The following is a 19,425-nucleotide window of genomic DNA, read 5'->3' as shown; positions in this document are numbered from 1 at the left end:
ATTAAATTATTTATTAGATAAAATGATAATTATTTTTAATTTTTTTAATACTTGTTATTGGAGACTTTTAGTTTGAAGATATTAAGACAATTGCATGTGCGTAAAAGTGCAAATGTTTTAAGTTGAAACCTCAAGTCAAAATTTTGGATGCTATTAACAAAGCTCCTATTTTGGTTTTTAGGAATCCAAAGCTCAGTTGCTGTTAACAACAATGCATCAGATGATGCAGATGAGGGTAGGAGAAAGGGATTTTTTTCTTTCAACCTTGTCATGCAATTTTTTTCTTTCATCTCTAATTTATTTCTCTTTGTTGGTTTTAAGTAGATAGGTTAACTCTCCATCTTTCTCTCTCAATTTCCCCCATTTTTCTCACTGCTTTATTAGTGATGTTTTTTTGTTCTTTGGCAGAAAATAAGTTGCCACAGCCTAGCAGCATGGGAAACAAAGCCCTTACTGTCAAAAGGTAAGTTTAGTTCTATGGATAATGATGAGATTGAGAGTTCACAGAACCTGTCTAAGCAACCCAATCTTGTTTCATATCTAAAAACCAAGCTCAATGCTCAAATTCAAGTCTTATTCAGCCAAAGATCCTAACTTTCAAGCTAAAAACGATGAAATAAAATCAAGTAGAACTCAGCAAATCACAAGAGCCCAATCAATACAATAGATAATTGAACAACTCCAGCTGTTGGCTGTGTTTTTGTCTGCAAGAAAACTGTTTGCAAGAAAACTGGATAAAATTGTAAAATAATAAATGAAAATATGGGCATTTTTGTCTGCAAAAAATCTATTTTGCTGGCTGTGTTTAAGCTGGAGGTTTTACCTCCAGTTGGAAATGAGGCTGCCAGTGAGATTGAATTCTTCAGTTGCACCTCACCGTTGTTTCTCCAAACGTCATCACAGTGCAGGGAAAAAGAATATTCCCTCAAAATCCCATCTCACCATGGCTGCATTGGCATCCAAAGGAAGCCTCAGTTGAAAAGAGAATAAATTTATACTCATACTTAATATTTATATTGAATAAAATAATTAATATTTTATTATTATTTGTTTTGGTAAGAGGTAGTTGGCTAGTGGAGTTAGGGATTGTCCCACTAACCAACGTTAACCCTAGATTTAAGCATACAAATTTCGTCTCCCCGTTTGATTTAGGTGTTTGGATTTGTATATTTTAAAGATGGTGGTAACAATAAGATTAATTATTATAACTGTGAGTTAAATAATTTTACTGCATTATAGAAAAAGCTCATCTAAATAAGTCCATAGTTGATATTTCTTTATTATTACATTGAGTAGGTTAAATTTTATTGGTAGTTTTTTATCATACAAAAGTTGTCAAGTTAATCATTCTACTCTAATTTAATCTTTTTCTTTTTCTTTTTTACTTTTTGAATTTTGAAAATTTAGTACTAATCTAAACGGTAGTTACTAAATTCCTTAAAATAAATTATAGATTTAAGAATATATATATAACAAAAGTAAAAAGCCTAATTTAATTATTTTTTTTAAAAAAATTCACATGTATCATTAAAATTACAAATAACTAAATCATAATAATTAAAAAAAACAGATGCATAATGGATTTAAGTCGTAATTAAAAAAATTAATTTCACAATATGTCCTCAAATTAAGATTTAAAATTTAAATTGGTTCTTAAATTTAAAATCTTTTAATTGAATTTTAAAGTATCAATCAAGTCTTTCAATAAGCTTAGTCATTAGGGACGGATCCAAAATTCTACTCTAAAGAGGGTGAAATTTCTAAATCTGAACCACCTTTTTTTAACATAAAAAAGTGTCAATTTTTTTCAGATATTTTTTTTCTTATCAAACAAATCAATTTAATATTTTTTAAAAAGTATGAAAGATTTAACTATAAAAAATTAAAAGAAAAAAATCACGCAGTATAAAATTAAATATTTCTTTCCAATATGCAAAAAAGAATAACTAATACTATGCTAAAAATTTCATAAATATCATTATAATTCCAAAAATTAAATTAAAAAGAACTTGGCCTTAGTCCTATTTCTCAATACTAAGCATCCTAAATTGTACATTCCATTTTTCATAAGATCGAACTCATCAATGTTAGAATCTGTTGAAAAATCTCTAGCTATCTCTTTTTCGATGTATGCCAATAAGTAAGTTAAAAGAAAATCATTCTTCATTCTATATATGTATGGGTATGGGCTAAATTAATTAATTTTAAAATTTGACTTTAAAATCATATTGGGCCTCTAAGTTTCAAATTATGTTTTTATTATTATCTTTTTCTTTTCAAGTAATATTTGATTTAATTATCATGTGTTTTAGTCTAAACTGGATTGAAATGTGTGAAAAGCTTTTATTTATATACTTTTATTAAGGTTAATCTTGAAAGGTTTAACCATTATGCAATGAACTAAACTCAACAAAAATATGGGTTATAGTGTTAAATCATATTACACTCTTATATTATTGAGAAGAAAAACCAAATATCTCAAAAAAAAACTAATATAAAAAATAAACTCGAAAAGAAGGAAGAGCTCTTAGAACAAGGAGAATTTTGTAACTTTGACCTTTCCTTGAAAGCAACGGATGCTTTTTTTTTTTTCACTTTAAAAGAAAAACCATGGATAAATATGTGCTAACATGTCTGGGATATATTGGCGTAGTGTGGTACTATATTATACCCTTGTTTGCTCCCTTTTTTTTATATAGTTTTTGCTCATAGTCTCTAAAATTGTGATACTTCCATTACAAAGATGAACCCCCCCCCCCCAAAAAAAATCTGATCTGAAACAGTGAAAGAAAAAACCCAAAACATAACACCTTTGTCCTTTTAAAGATGCTCCTCTCTTTCTCTGTCTTCAAACACTTGTTTTTATCCAAAGCTTCAACTTTCAACCCTTCCATGTCATCATCATCATCAACAACAACTCATGCTTTTTAGAGCCCTGTTTTTGTTTATTGGTTCTATATGGATTTTGGGGTTCTGGGTTTGGATGGTATTGTGGGTCCTAATAATGGAGCTCCATCTCCATCTCCATCTCCATCTCCATCTCCATCTCCACCAGTTGAGTCCAAGCCTAAGCTTTTCGGATCCGGGTTTACCAAGCAAGAAAGATCCTCTGATTCAGCTGAAGAAGAAGATCACTGGAAAAGTTGTAAGGTACCGAAGACAATGCCATTGCACCAAGGCATTCCTTTGTTGAGATCTAATGAAACTCCCCAACAACAACAAGATCATATGATTAGCTTCTCTTCACTCAAATCTGAACTTCCTTTTATCAGAAAAGATGGTAACTTTATGGAGAAAACTACACAAAGCAACGACTTCTCTATGTATACTAGAAATGCAGGTAATGTGTTTGAAAGTTTATGTTTTTTATTTTTTAGGTAAAAGAAAAAAAATTGGTACTTGGTGATATGATTTTGTTCATTAAAATGGGGTTTGTTTAAAGGGTTTAAGCATATTTGTTTCAATGTGATTGTGAAGGTCTTTTCATAGGCACTTACTTTATTCTTAATCCCAACATTTCTTGCTATTGGGTTCATTGACATTATTAAAATAGTTGGCAAAATAAGGACAATGGACATATGTAGCAAACAGTAAATGTTGCAGACAAGTGATTATAACCCTTAAATGTTTTGTTTCAGGATATGGTAGTGGAAACCTTAATGCAACCATGCATGGGGTTTTAACTCCATCTCAATGGATTGAGCTACAACACCAGGCATTGATCTACAAATACATCATGTCTAATGTGCCTGTACCTTCTAATTTGCTCACTCCTTTGAAGAAATCCCTTTACCCCTATGGCTTCACCAGTTCATCTGTTGGATCCTTGCCTTATAATTCATGTAAAGTTCTTATCTTGTTTGGTGCATAAACGAACAGTTTTGTGCAGAGTGATCTGTTTATGTTTTGTAGAAAGTTTTATCCAAAGCTATAGGTATCACAAATGAAAAAAAAAGGTGATTTTTAGCTATAAAGTAATTTTTTGCTTGCTTTGTCTTCATCATTGATCATTGTGTGGCTTTTATGTAGTGGGATGGGGTTCTTTCCATCTGCGGTATACTGGCAGCACCGATCCTGAGCCAGGGAGGTGTCGTCGAACGGATGGAAAGAAATGGCGTTGCTCCCGGGATGCCGTTGCTGATCAAAAGTATTGTGAAAGGCATATAAACAGGGGCCGCCATCGTTCAAGAAAGCCTGTGGAAGGCCAGACCGGCCACACTGCCACTAATTCAAAGGTGGAGTCGATGTCTTCCTCTATGTTGGCATCGGCAAAAACCAGTGGTGGTGCAGCCAATAGTCTCGCAATTGCACTGCAGCACCGGTCTGGTGCTGCTGATCCTTCTTCAGACACCCTTGTGAACAGGTAAAAAACTTGCTTTATGCTTTTGAGGTTGCTTTACTTGCTTACATTGATATTAATAATGATTATGCTTTAACTGTTTGTATACATATATTTTTCTGTTCCTTTCTCTTTACTTTAAAGTAGGACCCTATTGTGCCATCTTTACTTTTGGTGACATTGGCCACACTTGTAGTTGGGACTTAGGATTCTCCTTGCTAGGTACCTTGGTCACTCGGTTGTATAGGCTTGGATTTAACTCTTTTTTTTTTGTTGGGATCTTTCATTTTGTTCATTGCGGTTATGATTTATTCGTGGCAGAATACAAGATCAACGGGGGTTTTCGGTGTTGTCTTCCACCACCAACCTGAAATCTGATGACTCCACCACATTCACCATTACAAAACAAGGTGTTCCGTTTGTAGAATCATCTCTATCGGATTTTGGACATGTTGCTTCCGATTCTCTTGTCAATCCGTCGCATAAAAGCTATTACATGAACTCTAAGGAGTATGGTCATGGTCTGTTCCTAGACTTCACTGGTCAAGAAACACAAGATCAAACACCGCCTCACCAATTCATTGATAACTGGCCCAAGGATCAGTCTAGTCGTTCTATTGTTACTTGGCCAAATGAGTTAAAACCTGACTGGACTCAACTCTCGATGTCTATTCCTATGGTAACATCAGAGTTCTCATCAACCTTGTCCTCACCAGTGAAAGAGAAACTCGACCTTTCATCTCTTAGGTTAGTTCAGGAGTTCGATCAGATCCAAATGGGTTTAGGAGTGAACAATGACATCACTGAACAAACCAAAAGGCAACCTAACTGGATACCAATATCTTGGGGAGGTTCAATGGGAGGTCCATTAGGAGAGATCTTAAACAACACGACGAACAACGCAGGTAGCTGCCAGAACTCATCGACACTTACCTTCTTATCGGAAGGGTTGGATGGCAACCGCATACAATTGCAGAACACGCCTTTCAGTTCACTTTCGAATAGCAGCTCAGGGAGCAGTCCAATAGCTGAGAACAACAAGAAACTCCTTGGTGCTGCCTCGGTTCCTTCCATAATCAGAAGCTAATAAAACTGAGCTTGGATCAAGTTCATTAGAAGAAAGCTTGTAAGAACTTGCAGTTTGTTAATCTTTTAGTAGGAACATAGCTTTGTGGGTGTATGAAGTGATTTATGATATGATTTAAGGCCTTCGCATACATTTGAACTTTTATCCATTGAAGAACCTCCATGATTAACAGGGAAAAGTGGGGTCAAGCACTGATCAAATGATAGTGCTGAAACTTACATCATATTCATTCATACATACATACACACACACACATATATGTATAATATGCAAAATACATATTGATGATTGACTGTGATGGGGCATTATGTGGCAGACCCCTTTGACATTGTTTTCCAATTGGTAGATTGGGAACATTATTGAGATGACAAAAAGAGGATAGAGTTTCATGGACTCCTAGCAGGAGGCACATTTGTGGACTGTTCCCCACTCAGCTAACTGACCCCATTGGCTCAGGATGGTCCAGCCACTTACCCTACCCTGTGGCTTGACCTTGAATCATGATACTAATTGAAAACATGGGGACCCAATCTCTGAAACTAATATTTTGATGTTTGGTCCAGTTAGTTCTTGGGGGTTGGAATATGGACCCTTAAAATATCTGTAAGAATTTTAACAAGGATTTTGTGTCTTGAAAGAATCTAACATTAGCTGAGTAAATTCATTGGTTAACAACACAAATTTTTAGAATGTATCACTAAAAAGAAATGCTTTTTTTTTGTCAGCAAACATCAAAGAGTCTGCAAAAAACAAATATCCTTTTGTCGGCAGCTGTTAAAACAGCCTTGTAACATAAACAGAAGTGAAATTCCCTGCAAGATTTTGTGATCAATAGTTTTTTTCTTTTTTTGGATAAAAATAGGGTTTGAATGCTGTTAAAAACAGGACTCTCTGCCTTGCATGGTACAGAATTGAGTATATCATGTGATGTGCATATATGCAACATATTTTACATTAGGGTTAAATCACTTTTTCGGCTTCAACTTACAATTATTTTTACATTGAGATTTATATTATTTTTCTACAAGTCAGGCTCTGAACTCAACAATTATTTCTACATTGAGACATAAATTTTTTTTGGTCTATATTAATTCATGATATTTTTTTGAAAGCCCTAAAGTTCAAGTCATAATTTGGGAATAATTACCAAGTTTATGCTTCAATACTAGAATTATTGTCAAGTTCAATAACTAACTTGGACAAAAAAATTCAAGCCCCAATACGAGAATAATTGCTAATTTAGGCCTCAATATGAAAATAATTTTTAAGATAAGCTCTTAACTTAAAAAAAAATCAGACCTCAGTATAAGAATTTACTAAATTTAGACCTCATGATTTAACCCTTTACATTAAATGTATGACCAAATACAGTGAAAGTATGGCAGAAACACAGTTAGGGTTTTTGATGTCGAGATATACTTGCTCTCATTTATATGCCTTTAATTTTTCAATTTATCAAAATATAAAAAATATAGATATTCTTAAAATAATATTAATTATTTATCAATAAATGTTGAGTTTTATGGTAATTCACATTCCACTCTTAAAAAAGAAGATAGATTTGAATATTTATGAACTCTAAAAATAGATAGTAAAATAGACATGAAAAATAAAACCATTAAATTTCATTTTAAAAGAGGAGAAATTATAAACCAGGACAATGAAAGGCCCCAAATACATGAAAATCGGAAAACATAATGAGCCTAACAAAACCATAGCCCAAACTTTGAAAAACCCTAGTATACAATGGACCTAACATGAAAACCCTAGTAAGCTCAAGCTTGAAACTTGAGCTTAATTTCAACTGCAGTTCCACATAAACAAATTTCTAGTATAAAAACATGACATGGTAGTTTATTTGCGTAGTTGAAATGAAAAATTTTAAATAGTTGAGCGATCATTTTGTAATATTTTAAAGTTAAACGATTAAAATGTAAATTTACTCTATTATTAATATCCATAAAATTATTAACATATTTTTTTCCCCACTATGCAAGTAATCATAATATAAAATGTCAATTTCCTTGACTGTTTTTTTTCACATCTTATTGTCCAGTGATTTATTTTCCTTAAACTTCAATCCATAAATTTGCTTTCATCTTTTACAACCAAACCCCACTATTTTGATCACCTTAAACTTTCAAATGGCTACTCTTCCAATGTACAAATTATGTTCAAATCCATCTCTTAAACTAGAACTTAATCAATTTCTCTTTTATTTGTTGATTAATTAGTGAAATTCATGGCTGTTAATTAAACAAAAAAAGCACCCTCTTAGTTAATTGAAGCTGCAAATTTCAATGAACCTCTCGTCTTTGATTCATTTGAAAGCAAAAAAAAAAAAAAAATGGAAAAAGAAAAATGCTGCTTAACATTCACGTTTAATTTGCTTGTTCTTTAGGAACTGCATGTATATATATTTCTGCCGTTAGACAATATAGATTGTGTGACAAACCAATTTATTAAAGCAACAAAGCAAGCAAAAAAAAAAACAATTAGCTTTGATTTTCAATACCCTAAAAAATGAATCATAGAAAAGTTCATTCTCAAGGAAATATACCCTTTTCTTGGGAGGACAAGCCAGGGGTTTCCAAGCCATCCAAGGTCACCCATTATGGTTGCCCTATTGATGGAGGGTTGTATGGCGACGGTGGCTTGTTGACCGACATTGCGGTTCGCGACAATAATGAAGTTCCACCTCCTCCTCCGTGCTCGATACGGTTGCCTCCCCCAAGGAGAAGCACATCCTTGAAAGGCTTAAGGTGGTGGCTAGATGACCCATTTCTTGCTGCATACAAAGAGTGCACCAAAAGTGGGGAAATAAAGACTGGTGGCTCCAAATTACCTGTGAGGAAGAAGAAGATCGGGTTTTCATGCAAGAATGCTTGTGATGTTAGAGATGATAATTTGGCGAGGTTATCAAATCTCCCCACACTTCCTAAAAGGAAAGAATTGGTGTTAGAAAGGAATTAGTTTAACCACTAGAAGAGTAGTTGGTGAAAGCTAGCTTTAATTTTATGTTGTTAGTGACATAGAACTTTTAATTTGGTCATGTAATAAGTTGACAAGACTTAGAGAGGCTGCTATATATGTTTGGTTTCTTGGGGGTGTTTAATGTAATAATTTCTTTTCTATGTTTGATGGTGTGAACATTGAAAACCAGTTGTTCTTTTCTATGTTTTTTCCCTGCTATTTGAATTTTGAAGTAATTATCTCTCAACTTTTCCTTCTTGAGAGACAAAAATTATTAGTGAAATTCGTTATAGAGTCTAATAACAAAGATGGAAAAATGTGAAATTAAGGAAGATTTTGAAGACAGGCTTCTTATGCTGATAAAACAATTTTATGGTGTATTAATTTATTATTTCATAAAAAAATTATTTTTGTGACGTCAAACTGTAATTAAATAATAAATTAATTTATAATTCTATTATTTATGAGGGGACTGAATTACAATTTTTCCAGTTTTGAAAGGACTAAGTCCCTAGCTTATCCCTTTGGATTTGTCTATACTTGTGTTACAGGGTTAGAACTTTAGTCCAGCAATCCATTCGGCCTTGGACGATTCCTTTGTTTCGAACACGCCTAAATCAACCTAACTCCCACAAAGTGATAATTCTCGCAAAATTCCTCCAAGACACCAATTTATATAGTGGAAGCAACACAAGCCAAAAGAAGGATAAAACGAATAGAAAACCACAGAAAACAATACACAAGAGCTGTTCGAGTAAATGCTCTCAATTGTATTTATTCTCAAGGAATACATAAAAAATAGATACAATGGATGATTTACAACTGAGGGGGAGACTCTTTATTTATAGTTGAGCTCCTCCAGATCCAACGGTCTAGCTCCATTTACATCGACGGACGAGATGAAGCATATCTCTACAATTAAGGGGTTTGCAATATTATATAGTCAAATCAAATTTAATCTTATCAATATTATTTTCTTGAATATTCTAAGATTAGTTTCTCTATTTACTAAGGTAGCCTAATTTTTCATATCTACTTTATTGGGCCACCTAGGCTTCAAATGGACAGGCTCCTCTATCAATTTTTTGAATCGGGTCAGTTCTCGTAGGTCAAATGATCCCCATCTAACCGATAAATTTTCATGGAATACATTTTGTGCGATGATCACAGATTTTAAACCACGACTTGTGACACTTGTATAGAGCTTAGAACTCAATCCTAAGATAACCGACAACTTGCATAGATTACATAAAAGATAACCAACAACTTGCATAGATTACATAAAACAACAAGGTAACAACTATTAAAACTCATCAATTGCACCTGATGACAATAAGAAAATAAAGCCAACAAAGAGATTGGAGGTCTATGTTGATAGCAGACTTTGTTATTGTGTATAAGAGCAATAGCAGCTACTGTACATATGAGATGATTTCAATGATTATATTTGATTCTTTGTTATTTTCATTCTTTGTGTTAGTTTAACAACTACGAATTCTCCATAACAACGACAATGGAGATAGTATGAAAATAAAATAAAGAGAAGATTTTCATAAAAATAAGACTCTTACTATCGGAAAGCATATCGATTCACAGATTTCAACACTTCCATAATTCTTCATTTATAAGCTCTTACCGATCCAATAGCCCATTTCCCGAAGAAATCTTGCCTTAATGGATGAATCAATGAATAAATTAAATAAATAAAGATTAAGATAACAGCAAAGAGCTCCTAGAATTTCCCCATCCCATCACCATCATTCAATTCATAAGCAGGCCAATTCAAGTTCCACTAGCAAATATTTTTATATATAATATAATATAGGGTAAACTTCACACAAGGCCAATAAATTACTAGTAAGTTAATGTTTTGATTCTTCAACTTTAAAAAGTTACAAAATAGTCAATAAATTATTTGAAAATTTTTATTTAAGTTGCTAAGTTATTAAAAGTTGTTGTAAGGCCTTCTTTGTTCGTACTGTTTGCATTAATCGAAAGCTCTCCTTCCTCTTCTCTTTTACAGTTTAATTTTTTTCATGAAATAGTTTTGAATGTTACAATCTGCGAACCGAAATCCAAACATCTTTATTCTCCAATCTCCGATATTGTCCATCAAATCGACTTGGATCTAAGACTTGGATCTAAGATATGTATTTCTACTCGTCGATGGGTACTTATCCACAAAATTAATTATCAAATCGTTATTTGGAGCTCGCTAACCGAACTTTTTTTAAAAAATAAAAACTTAACAGCCCAGATTTAAATAAAACTTTCAAATAATTTAGTCACGTAAATAAAAACTTTCAAATGATCCAATTACCATTTTGCAACCTTTTGAAGTTGAGTGATCAAAACATAAATATTCTCATAGTTTAGTGATATTGAGTGTAATTTACCCTAAAATATAATATGAATTTATCACAACCAGGCCAGCCAAGCTTTAAAATTACCCAAAATTTTTTGATCCAACGGTTTCCACAAAACATTAATATTTACATTTAAATTCTAACAAGGTTTTGGTTATTATTAATTAGTCATTGCTTTTCCCATCCAGTAACATATTTTATCCGTGGCAAGCGCAATCATCACTTAAGGAATAACAAGGTAATTTAAAACTAAGAGATATGGTACCAAATCTTGAACAAACATATGATAAAAAGTAATTGGGTTTGATGTGGTCTAAGTTTTAGCTCGGTTGATATTGGTATTGCTGTCAGCATAGGTGGATATGAGTTTGAGTGTGTTGAAAGGCATTTATTTTTCTATTTAAGAGTTGGGTAGAGATTAAAGTAATTCTAAACATTATATAAAAAATAATAGAATTTAAAATTTATTATAATTCTTTTAAATAATCTTATCATGTTATTGTTAGCGAGAACCTCGTTTTATCCGATAATGTTAATACTTAATCATAAAATTTCATGTCATTTTCAGAAAATGGCAAAATATCTACAATGACCACTATGATCACCAAACAATATGATCTAAATGTTGATATTGTGTTTCTAGCTAAATCATGTATTAAGCGTGACAATTTTCAATAGAGGTGGGGGCATCACAATCATTTATTATATTTGTGGTTTATGTGCTTTTAGCATTGAAAACCAAGTTATAGGGTCCTAATAACTTGCTAGTGAAGAAAAGACACCTTCTTAAAAATTAAATACCCTACATATATGGTTCTTTTTAAAGTGATTTTTTGATGGAGTTCATTTCTACCTAATCCCATTGTATGGTTAACCTAACCAGCCTTTTTGTTTTCGAGCCACCCTTGGCCCTAGCTTGGCCTCATGTCTTTCAATCCAACCTTTGCTCTATTCAGTATTTCTGTGTTTCTTGCTTTTTCCACTTTATACAACTTTATTGTGGGGTGCAACTCGCATTTATCGAATACGTTGTATATATTTTAGATGAGAATCAACGACCAACTGAAGAAAAGCCAAAACAAGTCGGACATCGAGACGAGGAGCGTTGGCCTCCTTTGTTCATGGTTTTTCTTTTTTTAAGAGTTTTCCACGTAAAAAAATTTGTAGTCGTTCTTCTTTACTTTTACTAATTCGTTGTTTATACGGATCAATCCCTAGCACCTATAATATTTGTGTTCGTTGTTTATAAAAAGTTGATTAAACTACTTGTTTCCATTTGAAATTTTAAAAACAATGAATTGGATGTAGCATATATACATTTTTGTCAAAAACATAAATGGGTTTGAATCGTGTGTAATTGAACAATATTTTCAAGATAATTGATTACTTAATTTAGCAAGAAAAAGATGTGTCAAATTTTCATCAAAGCCAACAAAATAGTTTTGGAACATTAAAAAAAGATAGGCAAATAAATTAAGGTTAAATTTTAATTTAATAAAAATTGTGGATTTAATTTTTTTATTTTAATTCAAATAAATTAAGGTTAAATTTTAACTTTATAAAAACTGTGAATTTAATCTCTGTATTTTAATTTAATCATTTTTAGTTTTTGCATTTTTTTAAAAATTTAAAATTTTAGTTTTCACCAAGCGATAACTATTAAATTCATGAAGTTAAGTTTTACTATTTCACCAAATGATAATCGTTAAATTCATCAAATTTTACTATTTCCAAAATCTGATGTGTCAAACATATTATCATATTTTTAATGTCATGCCAGCTTGTTATTTCTACATATGACTCACTAAAATGCAGTTAATGGATTAACCATTGTCATCTGTGCCAAGATTGAAATTTCAAAATTCAAATAGTATAGAGACTTAGAATGATCCAATTGGAGAATATGAACTAAATCTACAACTGTACATGACTAGCAACTGAACGTAACCAAACAGATTTAACTATTACCATTTGAGTGAAGACAAAAATTTCAAAATTAAAAAAAATTTAGAGACTAAAATTGACCAATTTGATAATTACATGAATTAAAATTGATCAAATTAAAGTATAATGACTAAATCCACAACTTTATAACAGAATTTAACCATAAACTAATGATAATGAAGCATTAAGAAAGTTTTTATAGATAAATTAAGATTCAACTGATTTTAATTTAAATTCTTTAAAATCTAGTAATTAGGTTCAACCTCAATTAAATTTAGAGTTAAATCGGATTGGATATGTAAAGTGCATACCTTCCTGTTTTTCTTCGTGACTTACAATTTTGCAACTATATATAGAGAAAAAATAACACTAATATCCCTAGAAAAACAAGAATTAACGACCTAACTAATATCGTCATAACGAGCATGAAGCATATATATATATAGTTAACGATCCAAAATATATAATTTAGAACACTAATTGAAGTCTTTTAGAAGAATCCAATAGTTATTGGGGATTACTGTATATTGTGCTTGTGCATGATTGATTTTAGAGGTCCAAAAAGTATAATTATAAAATGATTCACTGTCAGTAAAATATTTCCCTTTCATTAGTAGAATTAAGATTTAACAATGTATCTTTAAATTATATTTAATTTTTTAAAAAAATGTGACAAAATCTTAATTTGGGTACAAAATTTACTATTTGTGTACAAAATAATTATCCATTATTATATATTTAAATCCAATAATATGCACAATGTTGCATAGTGCCTCCCTGTGGATATATAGTTGGGCATTAAGGATTAAATCTTACCAAAAATAAAAACAAGAAGCTTAGAGAGCATTAAATTGATTAGATTAAGTTTGGTTATTAAAAATCCATTACTTTTACCATAGGTATAATTAAGTATACAAATTGGAAAATGACGAAAGCTAATTGATTATGTAAAATGAAAAAAAGATGTTTAATTATTGTATTATTAAGAGAATAATCATGAATTTTGAAAGAATATTAGTTTTAATGTATTATAAAACGGACATGAGAAATACCTTGATCATATATAGAAAAATTATAATCATACACTTATGCAGGGGCAATGTCAGAGGACAAGCAGGGGCCTGACCCCCTAAAATGGAAATTTTTTATTTTAGCTATTTAAAATTTTAAATTAGTAAAGTTAAAATTACACTCTGTCTCCGAAAAATGATAAAATTTTGATTTAATCCTTTAAAAATTACATTTTTACTATCATAAAAATTACAATTTAATTTCGCCCCTAAATTTTTTTTTGGCTTCGCCCCTGTGGCCATGGTCCCTCCCCTAAAATGAGAAAATTTCTCTTTAACCCCTTTAAAAATTTTAAAATTTAAGTTAATATATGATAAATTTACAGTTTTGACTCTTAAAAAAATTTGTGGCTTCCCCTTGCATTTACACACTTATTAATCTAAATTATTTTTATTAAGTCATTAATATAATAAGGTTCTCTCATTTGTAGTTTATCCAAAGCGAATCAAACTATCAAAGAAAAGAAAAAGAGATGTTTTTGGAAGGAAATTTTTTGTATGGTATAATTTTATATATTATCAGTAAATTACATGTTTCATTAATGAATTAGTTGTTGATATGTTATTAAAATTTTAAAATTAAATTTACTTAAATTGATTTCTAAAAATGTAGCAATATTTGATCACTAAGAATTAATGTAGATAATTGCACCAGGCATTCTTAGGTTATGATCTTCGATTTAAATTAGTCTTTAAACTTCAAAACGTTCTAACTACATTCTTAAACTATTGACGTAATATCAATCAAGTTCTTTCTTTATTAAAATCGTTAATTTAACCGTAAAATAACATGTCAATTTTTTTGTAGTTAAATTTAAAATAAAAATTTTAAAGAAATAGAATGTTGTCGCATATAATTTTTTTTTAAAAAAATAAGAACTAAAAATAAAGTAAAACTGAACAAAAACAGTGAACAATAAAGCTTCCGTAAAAGCCTTGAAAACCTCAAAACAAAGATTTTATAAAATATATATTTTTATAATATTCATTTAAATTTTACATTTTAAATTATGTCACATAAGATTTAATGTGTTATTTAATAGTTAAATTAACAATTCTAATAACAAAAAGACCTAATTTATACCGCCTCAATAGTTTAAGAATATAATTAGAACATTTTGAAATTGAGAATCGTAATTTAAAAATATTTGATGCAATTAACTCTATTATTAATGGATAAAATAATAATCTTATTATATATTTTTTTCTAAATGTCTTTATAAATGGACTTTTTGTCAATTGCTTATACGAAGCTTTCTTTTTCTTTTTCTTTTTTTAACTTTTGAAAAGTGTACTAAGTGGAATCTTATGTTAACCCAAAACAACATTTAAGAATAAGACCATTGCTTGACTGTTAATTTGAGTATCTCCCACTTCACTTTTATACCCCAACATTCTCAATTACTGAAATGACAGCATTAGCCTTCAATAATATTTGGTTTTAGTATCATTATTATAGATGAACCATGGATAAATAAATAATTTATTATATTAATTAAAAGAATAAATTTAAATGACTCTTCAAATTTAATAGAGTCATTGAGATTATGATTATAATTATTATAAAAGTAAGTTTCACAATGATTTAATTTGATATAATGCATCAAAATGTGGCCCAAAAATGATATAAAGTAGAGTGGAGAGAACTTGGAACTTAGACCACCATTGAAAAGAAAAAAAATGCTAACAACAAACGGAAAACAACAAAAACAACTCTGATTAAAAAAACCAAACACTGACCAACTTTTCTTTTTTTACACAACACTGGTTTCTCAAAAAACAAAAATCATGTTGTCTTTCATCACTTAAAATCCCTCAAAACAAAACAACACGCCCACCATTTAATTTCTTTCCCAGATAATACCTTTCTTAATGGATAAAATCTGGGCTTCTCGAATTAGAGAGAAATTTTAATGATGATGCCATTATTGGTACGTTAAATATAGGTCTATATATATATATATGTATTTAAGTGGTTAATGATGGGATTTGGTCGGACATGGTGGCAACGTTATAACATGGCCATGCAGATGAATATTGCTGCAGTTGCTTGAATAGCAAAATTTGACGTATGTCCGATAATTTTTGTCGGAGGATACTGTATTCAGACCGGAGCCGATCATTGTCTGTCTTTACACAGTGACAATGGTACAAAAGGAACTTCAACCGGTTGTTTAATTCCCGGTTCTCGATTCTGAGCCGGTTTACCTGATTCCTTAAGTTTTCTAAATGCTTCTGTTTACGCATCCGTGACCTCCTAGCTGATTCCCGGTTCGATATCATACGCCTCCTCTTTCGTTCGTCGATGACGGAAACCAGTTGGTTCGGTTGGTCTAAACTAGAGCTCGAGTTGGTTTGGTTCTGGTTTGTTTCGTCCGAACCGGAACCGGATCCTGCTGGCTCTATTGATTGGGTTGTGGGGGGAAAAAGTTCCGAACAGTCCCACGGAGTGAAGCCGGTTTCAAAACCCGTAAATTGATCGAAATCGACCATGGAATCGGACGAGAAACCGGCCGGAATAGTGAACGACATGGCTTTAACAGTGAAGGGGAAAAAAAAGCAAGTAAAGAAACAAAGCAAAAGCTTTTAAAAGTATATGGAGATGGTAGGAAGGTGGAGAAAAGGGAAGAAATGCAGTGTAGGGGACTCATATTTATTGACAAATTTGAGGACTATTGTGGGTCCACGTGATTGCATGAATATTGTATGTTTATACTTTTATAATAAGTATATAAACCCTACATACCTATCTATATTATATATAAAATGGGTACTTGAATTAGAAATTAATCAAGTTACCATATTATTAAAATATTCTTATTTTAAAGAATAATTAATATTATTATAAAATTTTTTATCTTTTCATACTTTTATTCATATAATAAGTGAGTCTTTTTTATCAGATAATTCTATCCTCAAACTCAAAGTTTTAATCTTTTTAAAATAGTTCCCTCATTTATTGTGACTTGAGGCTAAACTCGCTTCATTAAATCCATTTGATTCAAAATTTATATTTAGTTTTATATCATTAATTTAATTATTCGTACCATTTATTTGTTTTTGTTATTAATAGATTTATTTCAATTCTAAATATAGTTTTTTTATTCGAATATACGAAAAACCTTTTGAGTCATGTGGCATTATGGTGGGGTTTTTGTAAATAACATTGGGGAGGGGCAAAAATGAGGTGACATGTGGCTATATGGGTCCCTTTTTAAAAAACAATGAATTTTCTCTTTTATTATTATATATTTTTTTATTTTGCTTAGTCATGAAGAAACAAAACAGCATGGGATGATGGTGGACACGTGGCATATTTTGATAGGGTTTGAGAGGATGCTGACGTGGAGCCATGCGTATGAGTGAGACTCCTTAAAAGTTGAACCGGATGATAAAAGTGGATTAACCTAATTTTAAGTAGAGATTAGGTCTGTTTAATGATGGAATTACTTTTTTTTTTATAATTAAAGCATTGATTATTAAAGATATATAAACTTCAATATACAAATAACTTTTTGTTTTTAATATTAGGGATAAATCCTAAAATTATACATGATCTATGATTTAATGTGCAATTGTATACATGAATTTTGATTTTGTACAATTTTATACATGAAATTTTAATTTGATCTAGATCTTATAAATTATTAACACAATTATTGACATAACATCATTTTATGTTTATATATTGCATACATAAATAATTATATTATCCAATATAAAAATAAATTAATGTATTTATTTTTTTAAATCAGTATGATTAAATCAAAATTAAAGTTTCAAGTATACATTTGAATCACAATTAGAGTTTTATGTGTATAATTGCATCAAATTAAAGTTCATATATACAATTGCACGTTAAATCAAAATTTATGTCTAATTTTAAAATTTATCTCTTAATATTAAATGAATAATAATTTGGGTTGTAGATCAGGTCAAAACAGGTTGAATAAAAAAATAAAATATTCTAGACCAAGAGTTAATTTAAGCACTTATTTGATAATCCATAAAAAAATTAGATTAATTAAAATTAATATTTTTAGCGATTTAATATTTTAAATGCGTTTAACAATTTACAATAAAAAAATTATAGAATTTGTTTTATAAAAATATGAAAAATGATAAGTAAATAAGGAGTTGCTTATCACATATAATATAGATTTTTTAATTATTTTATTTTATTTCTTTTAATATTATATTATCCTTTAAATATTTTATCATTAAATTTTTAAAATTTACATTTATCAAGTAATCTAATTATATTCCATATTTAATTTCATGTAAGATACCAAATAGACTTTATAACTTAAATTCAGTAATTAATTTTTCAATACATATTTTTTCTTTGACTTAAGGGTCAAAAAGGCCTTCAGTGAAAAATCAAAACAAAAATTGAGCTATTATGAGAAAAGTGCACCTAATTGAGCCCCTAGTATCTCAAAAAAATTAATTAACCCCTTCCGTTAACAGAAATCGCCAGTTGACTGGTTTAATCGTTAATTTTATTGACATGGCTAACGGCAGCTACCAAAAGCTTCCACATGGCAGTATGCTGATGTGACATGCCACATCAGCATTTAGAAAAAAAACTTTTTTAAATAATTAAAATCTACATATAGAATAAATCTAGACAAATGATTGTCCAGATTCATTTTGGATGAAGACAAAACTAAAAAATTTCAAAAATTATAAAAAAAATTAAAAATATTATATATATATATTTCAAATATGAAAAAACTCAAAAAAAATATTATTCTCTCTAATATAGAAGTGATTAATTATATAATTATTAGTAATGAAATTTCATTAACAACTCATATGAAGAATTAATAACGTTGAATTTTGGGGTAATTTCAACATTAATTATTCAAAAAATTTTTTTACTTAATGATAGCTTCTAGTGATTTATATCAGTCATATCAGTGAAATTAACAGCTAAACTAGTTAATTGATGATTTCCATTAACGAAAAGAGCTAATTAAAATTTTTTGAATAATTGAGGGCTGGAATCACCCATCAACTTTTCTTTTTTTCGAGAAATTTAATATATAATTTTTCTAACTTCAGTTTATCAAACATATGTTTAGATTAGACTGTAAAATTAATATAGATATGTCAGATTTTATAAAATATAAAATATTAAAATGAAAATTTTATATTAATTAAAATTTTAAAAATAAATAAATTATCAATCATAAATCGTCACCAGCGCTAAAACTGTGATTAATTGAAAGAGAAAGCTCAACTTTAAAATTGAATATCAAAATCAATGACGTTTTTACTTCACTTTTTTATTTAAAAATATTATGTAAAAAAATCCCAACTTTGTTAACATTGGTATTAATAAAGTTTAGGCCACAACTAATGATTTAATATCAAAATTGTTTCTGCATTTATGTATCAATTATTAAATGGAATGCTAATAGTGGTTAATTTGAATTAGCAAGAAATTAAAGGGGGGTTCTAAGCAAATATCATTCAACGAGAAATTAACACATCTTTTTGTTATAATTTAAAATTGTTTTTTAAATTTCATCACTTTAGTTAAGCAAGTTTTTATATTTATATTGCATTAAAATTTAAATCTTACTCTTTTGAAATTAAGCAAGTTTTATATTCAACGAAAAAGTCTTTGTACTCTTTTGA

The 19,425-nt window shown here is 29.9% G+C and overlaps 2 protein-coding genes across 2 annotated transcripts; one reads left to right on the top strand and one right to left on the bottom strand.

Annotated features, from left to right (window-relative positions):
• Positions 1-2,651: 2,651 nt before the first annotated feature.
• On the top strand, positions 2,652-5,536 carry LOC107932601 (growth-regulating factor 1). The gene is made up of 4 exons (XM_016864659.2): positions 2,652-3,340; positions 3,639-3,842; positions 4,030-4,363; positions 4,661-5,536. The coding sequence occupies exons 1-4, from the start codon at positions 2,959-2,961 to the stop codon at positions 5,424-5,426; spliced, it is 1,686 nt and encodes a 561-aa protein (XP_016720148.1). The 5' UTR covers positions 2,652-2,958; the 3' UTR covers positions 5,427-5,536.
• Positions 5,537-15,422: 9,886 nt separating this feature from the next.
• Positions 15,423-16,423, bottom strand: LOC107932548 (basic leucine zipper 4). The gene has a single exon (XM_016864593.2). The coding sequence runs from the start codon at positions 16,309-16,311 to the stop codon at positions 15,748-15,750; it is 564 nt and encodes a 187-aa protein (XP_016720082.1). The 5' UTR covers positions 16,312-16,423; the 3' UTR covers positions 15,423-15,747.
• Positions 16,424-19,425: the final 3,002 nt, after the last annotated feature.

The sequence above is a fragment of the Gossypium hirsutum genome, chromosome D03 (genome assembly GCF_007990345.1).
Source record: "Gossypium hirsutum isolate 1008001.06 chromosome D03, Gossypium_hirsutum_v2.1, whole genome shotgun sequence".
Lineage (NCBI taxonomy): Eukaryota > Viridiplantae > Streptophyta > Magnoliopsida > Malvales > Malvaceae > Gossypium > Gossypium hirsutum.
The sequence above is the reverse complement of the archived record's forward strand: the minus strand, read 5'-3'. Positions and strand labels throughout refer to the sequence as shown.

Excerpts from the sequence above, each read along its gene's own strand:
- LOC107932601 (XM_016864659.2), top strand. The coding sequence starts at position 2,959 with ATGGATTTTGGGGTTCTGGGTTTGGATGGTATTGTGGGTCCTAATAAT. Across the intron at positions 3,341-3,638 it reads TATGTATACTAGAAATGCAG|GATATGGTAGTGGAAACCTT; the intron begins GTAATGTGTTTG and ends GTTTTGTTTCAG. Across the intron at positions 4,364-4,660 it reads TCAGACACCCTTGTGAACAG|AATACAAGATCAACGGGGGT; the intron begins GTAAAAAACTTG and ends TATTCGTGGCAG.
- LOC107932548 (XM_016864593.2), bottom strand. The coding sequence starts at position 16,311 with ATGTCGTTCACTATTCCGGCCGGTTTCTCGTCCGATTCCATGGTCGAT.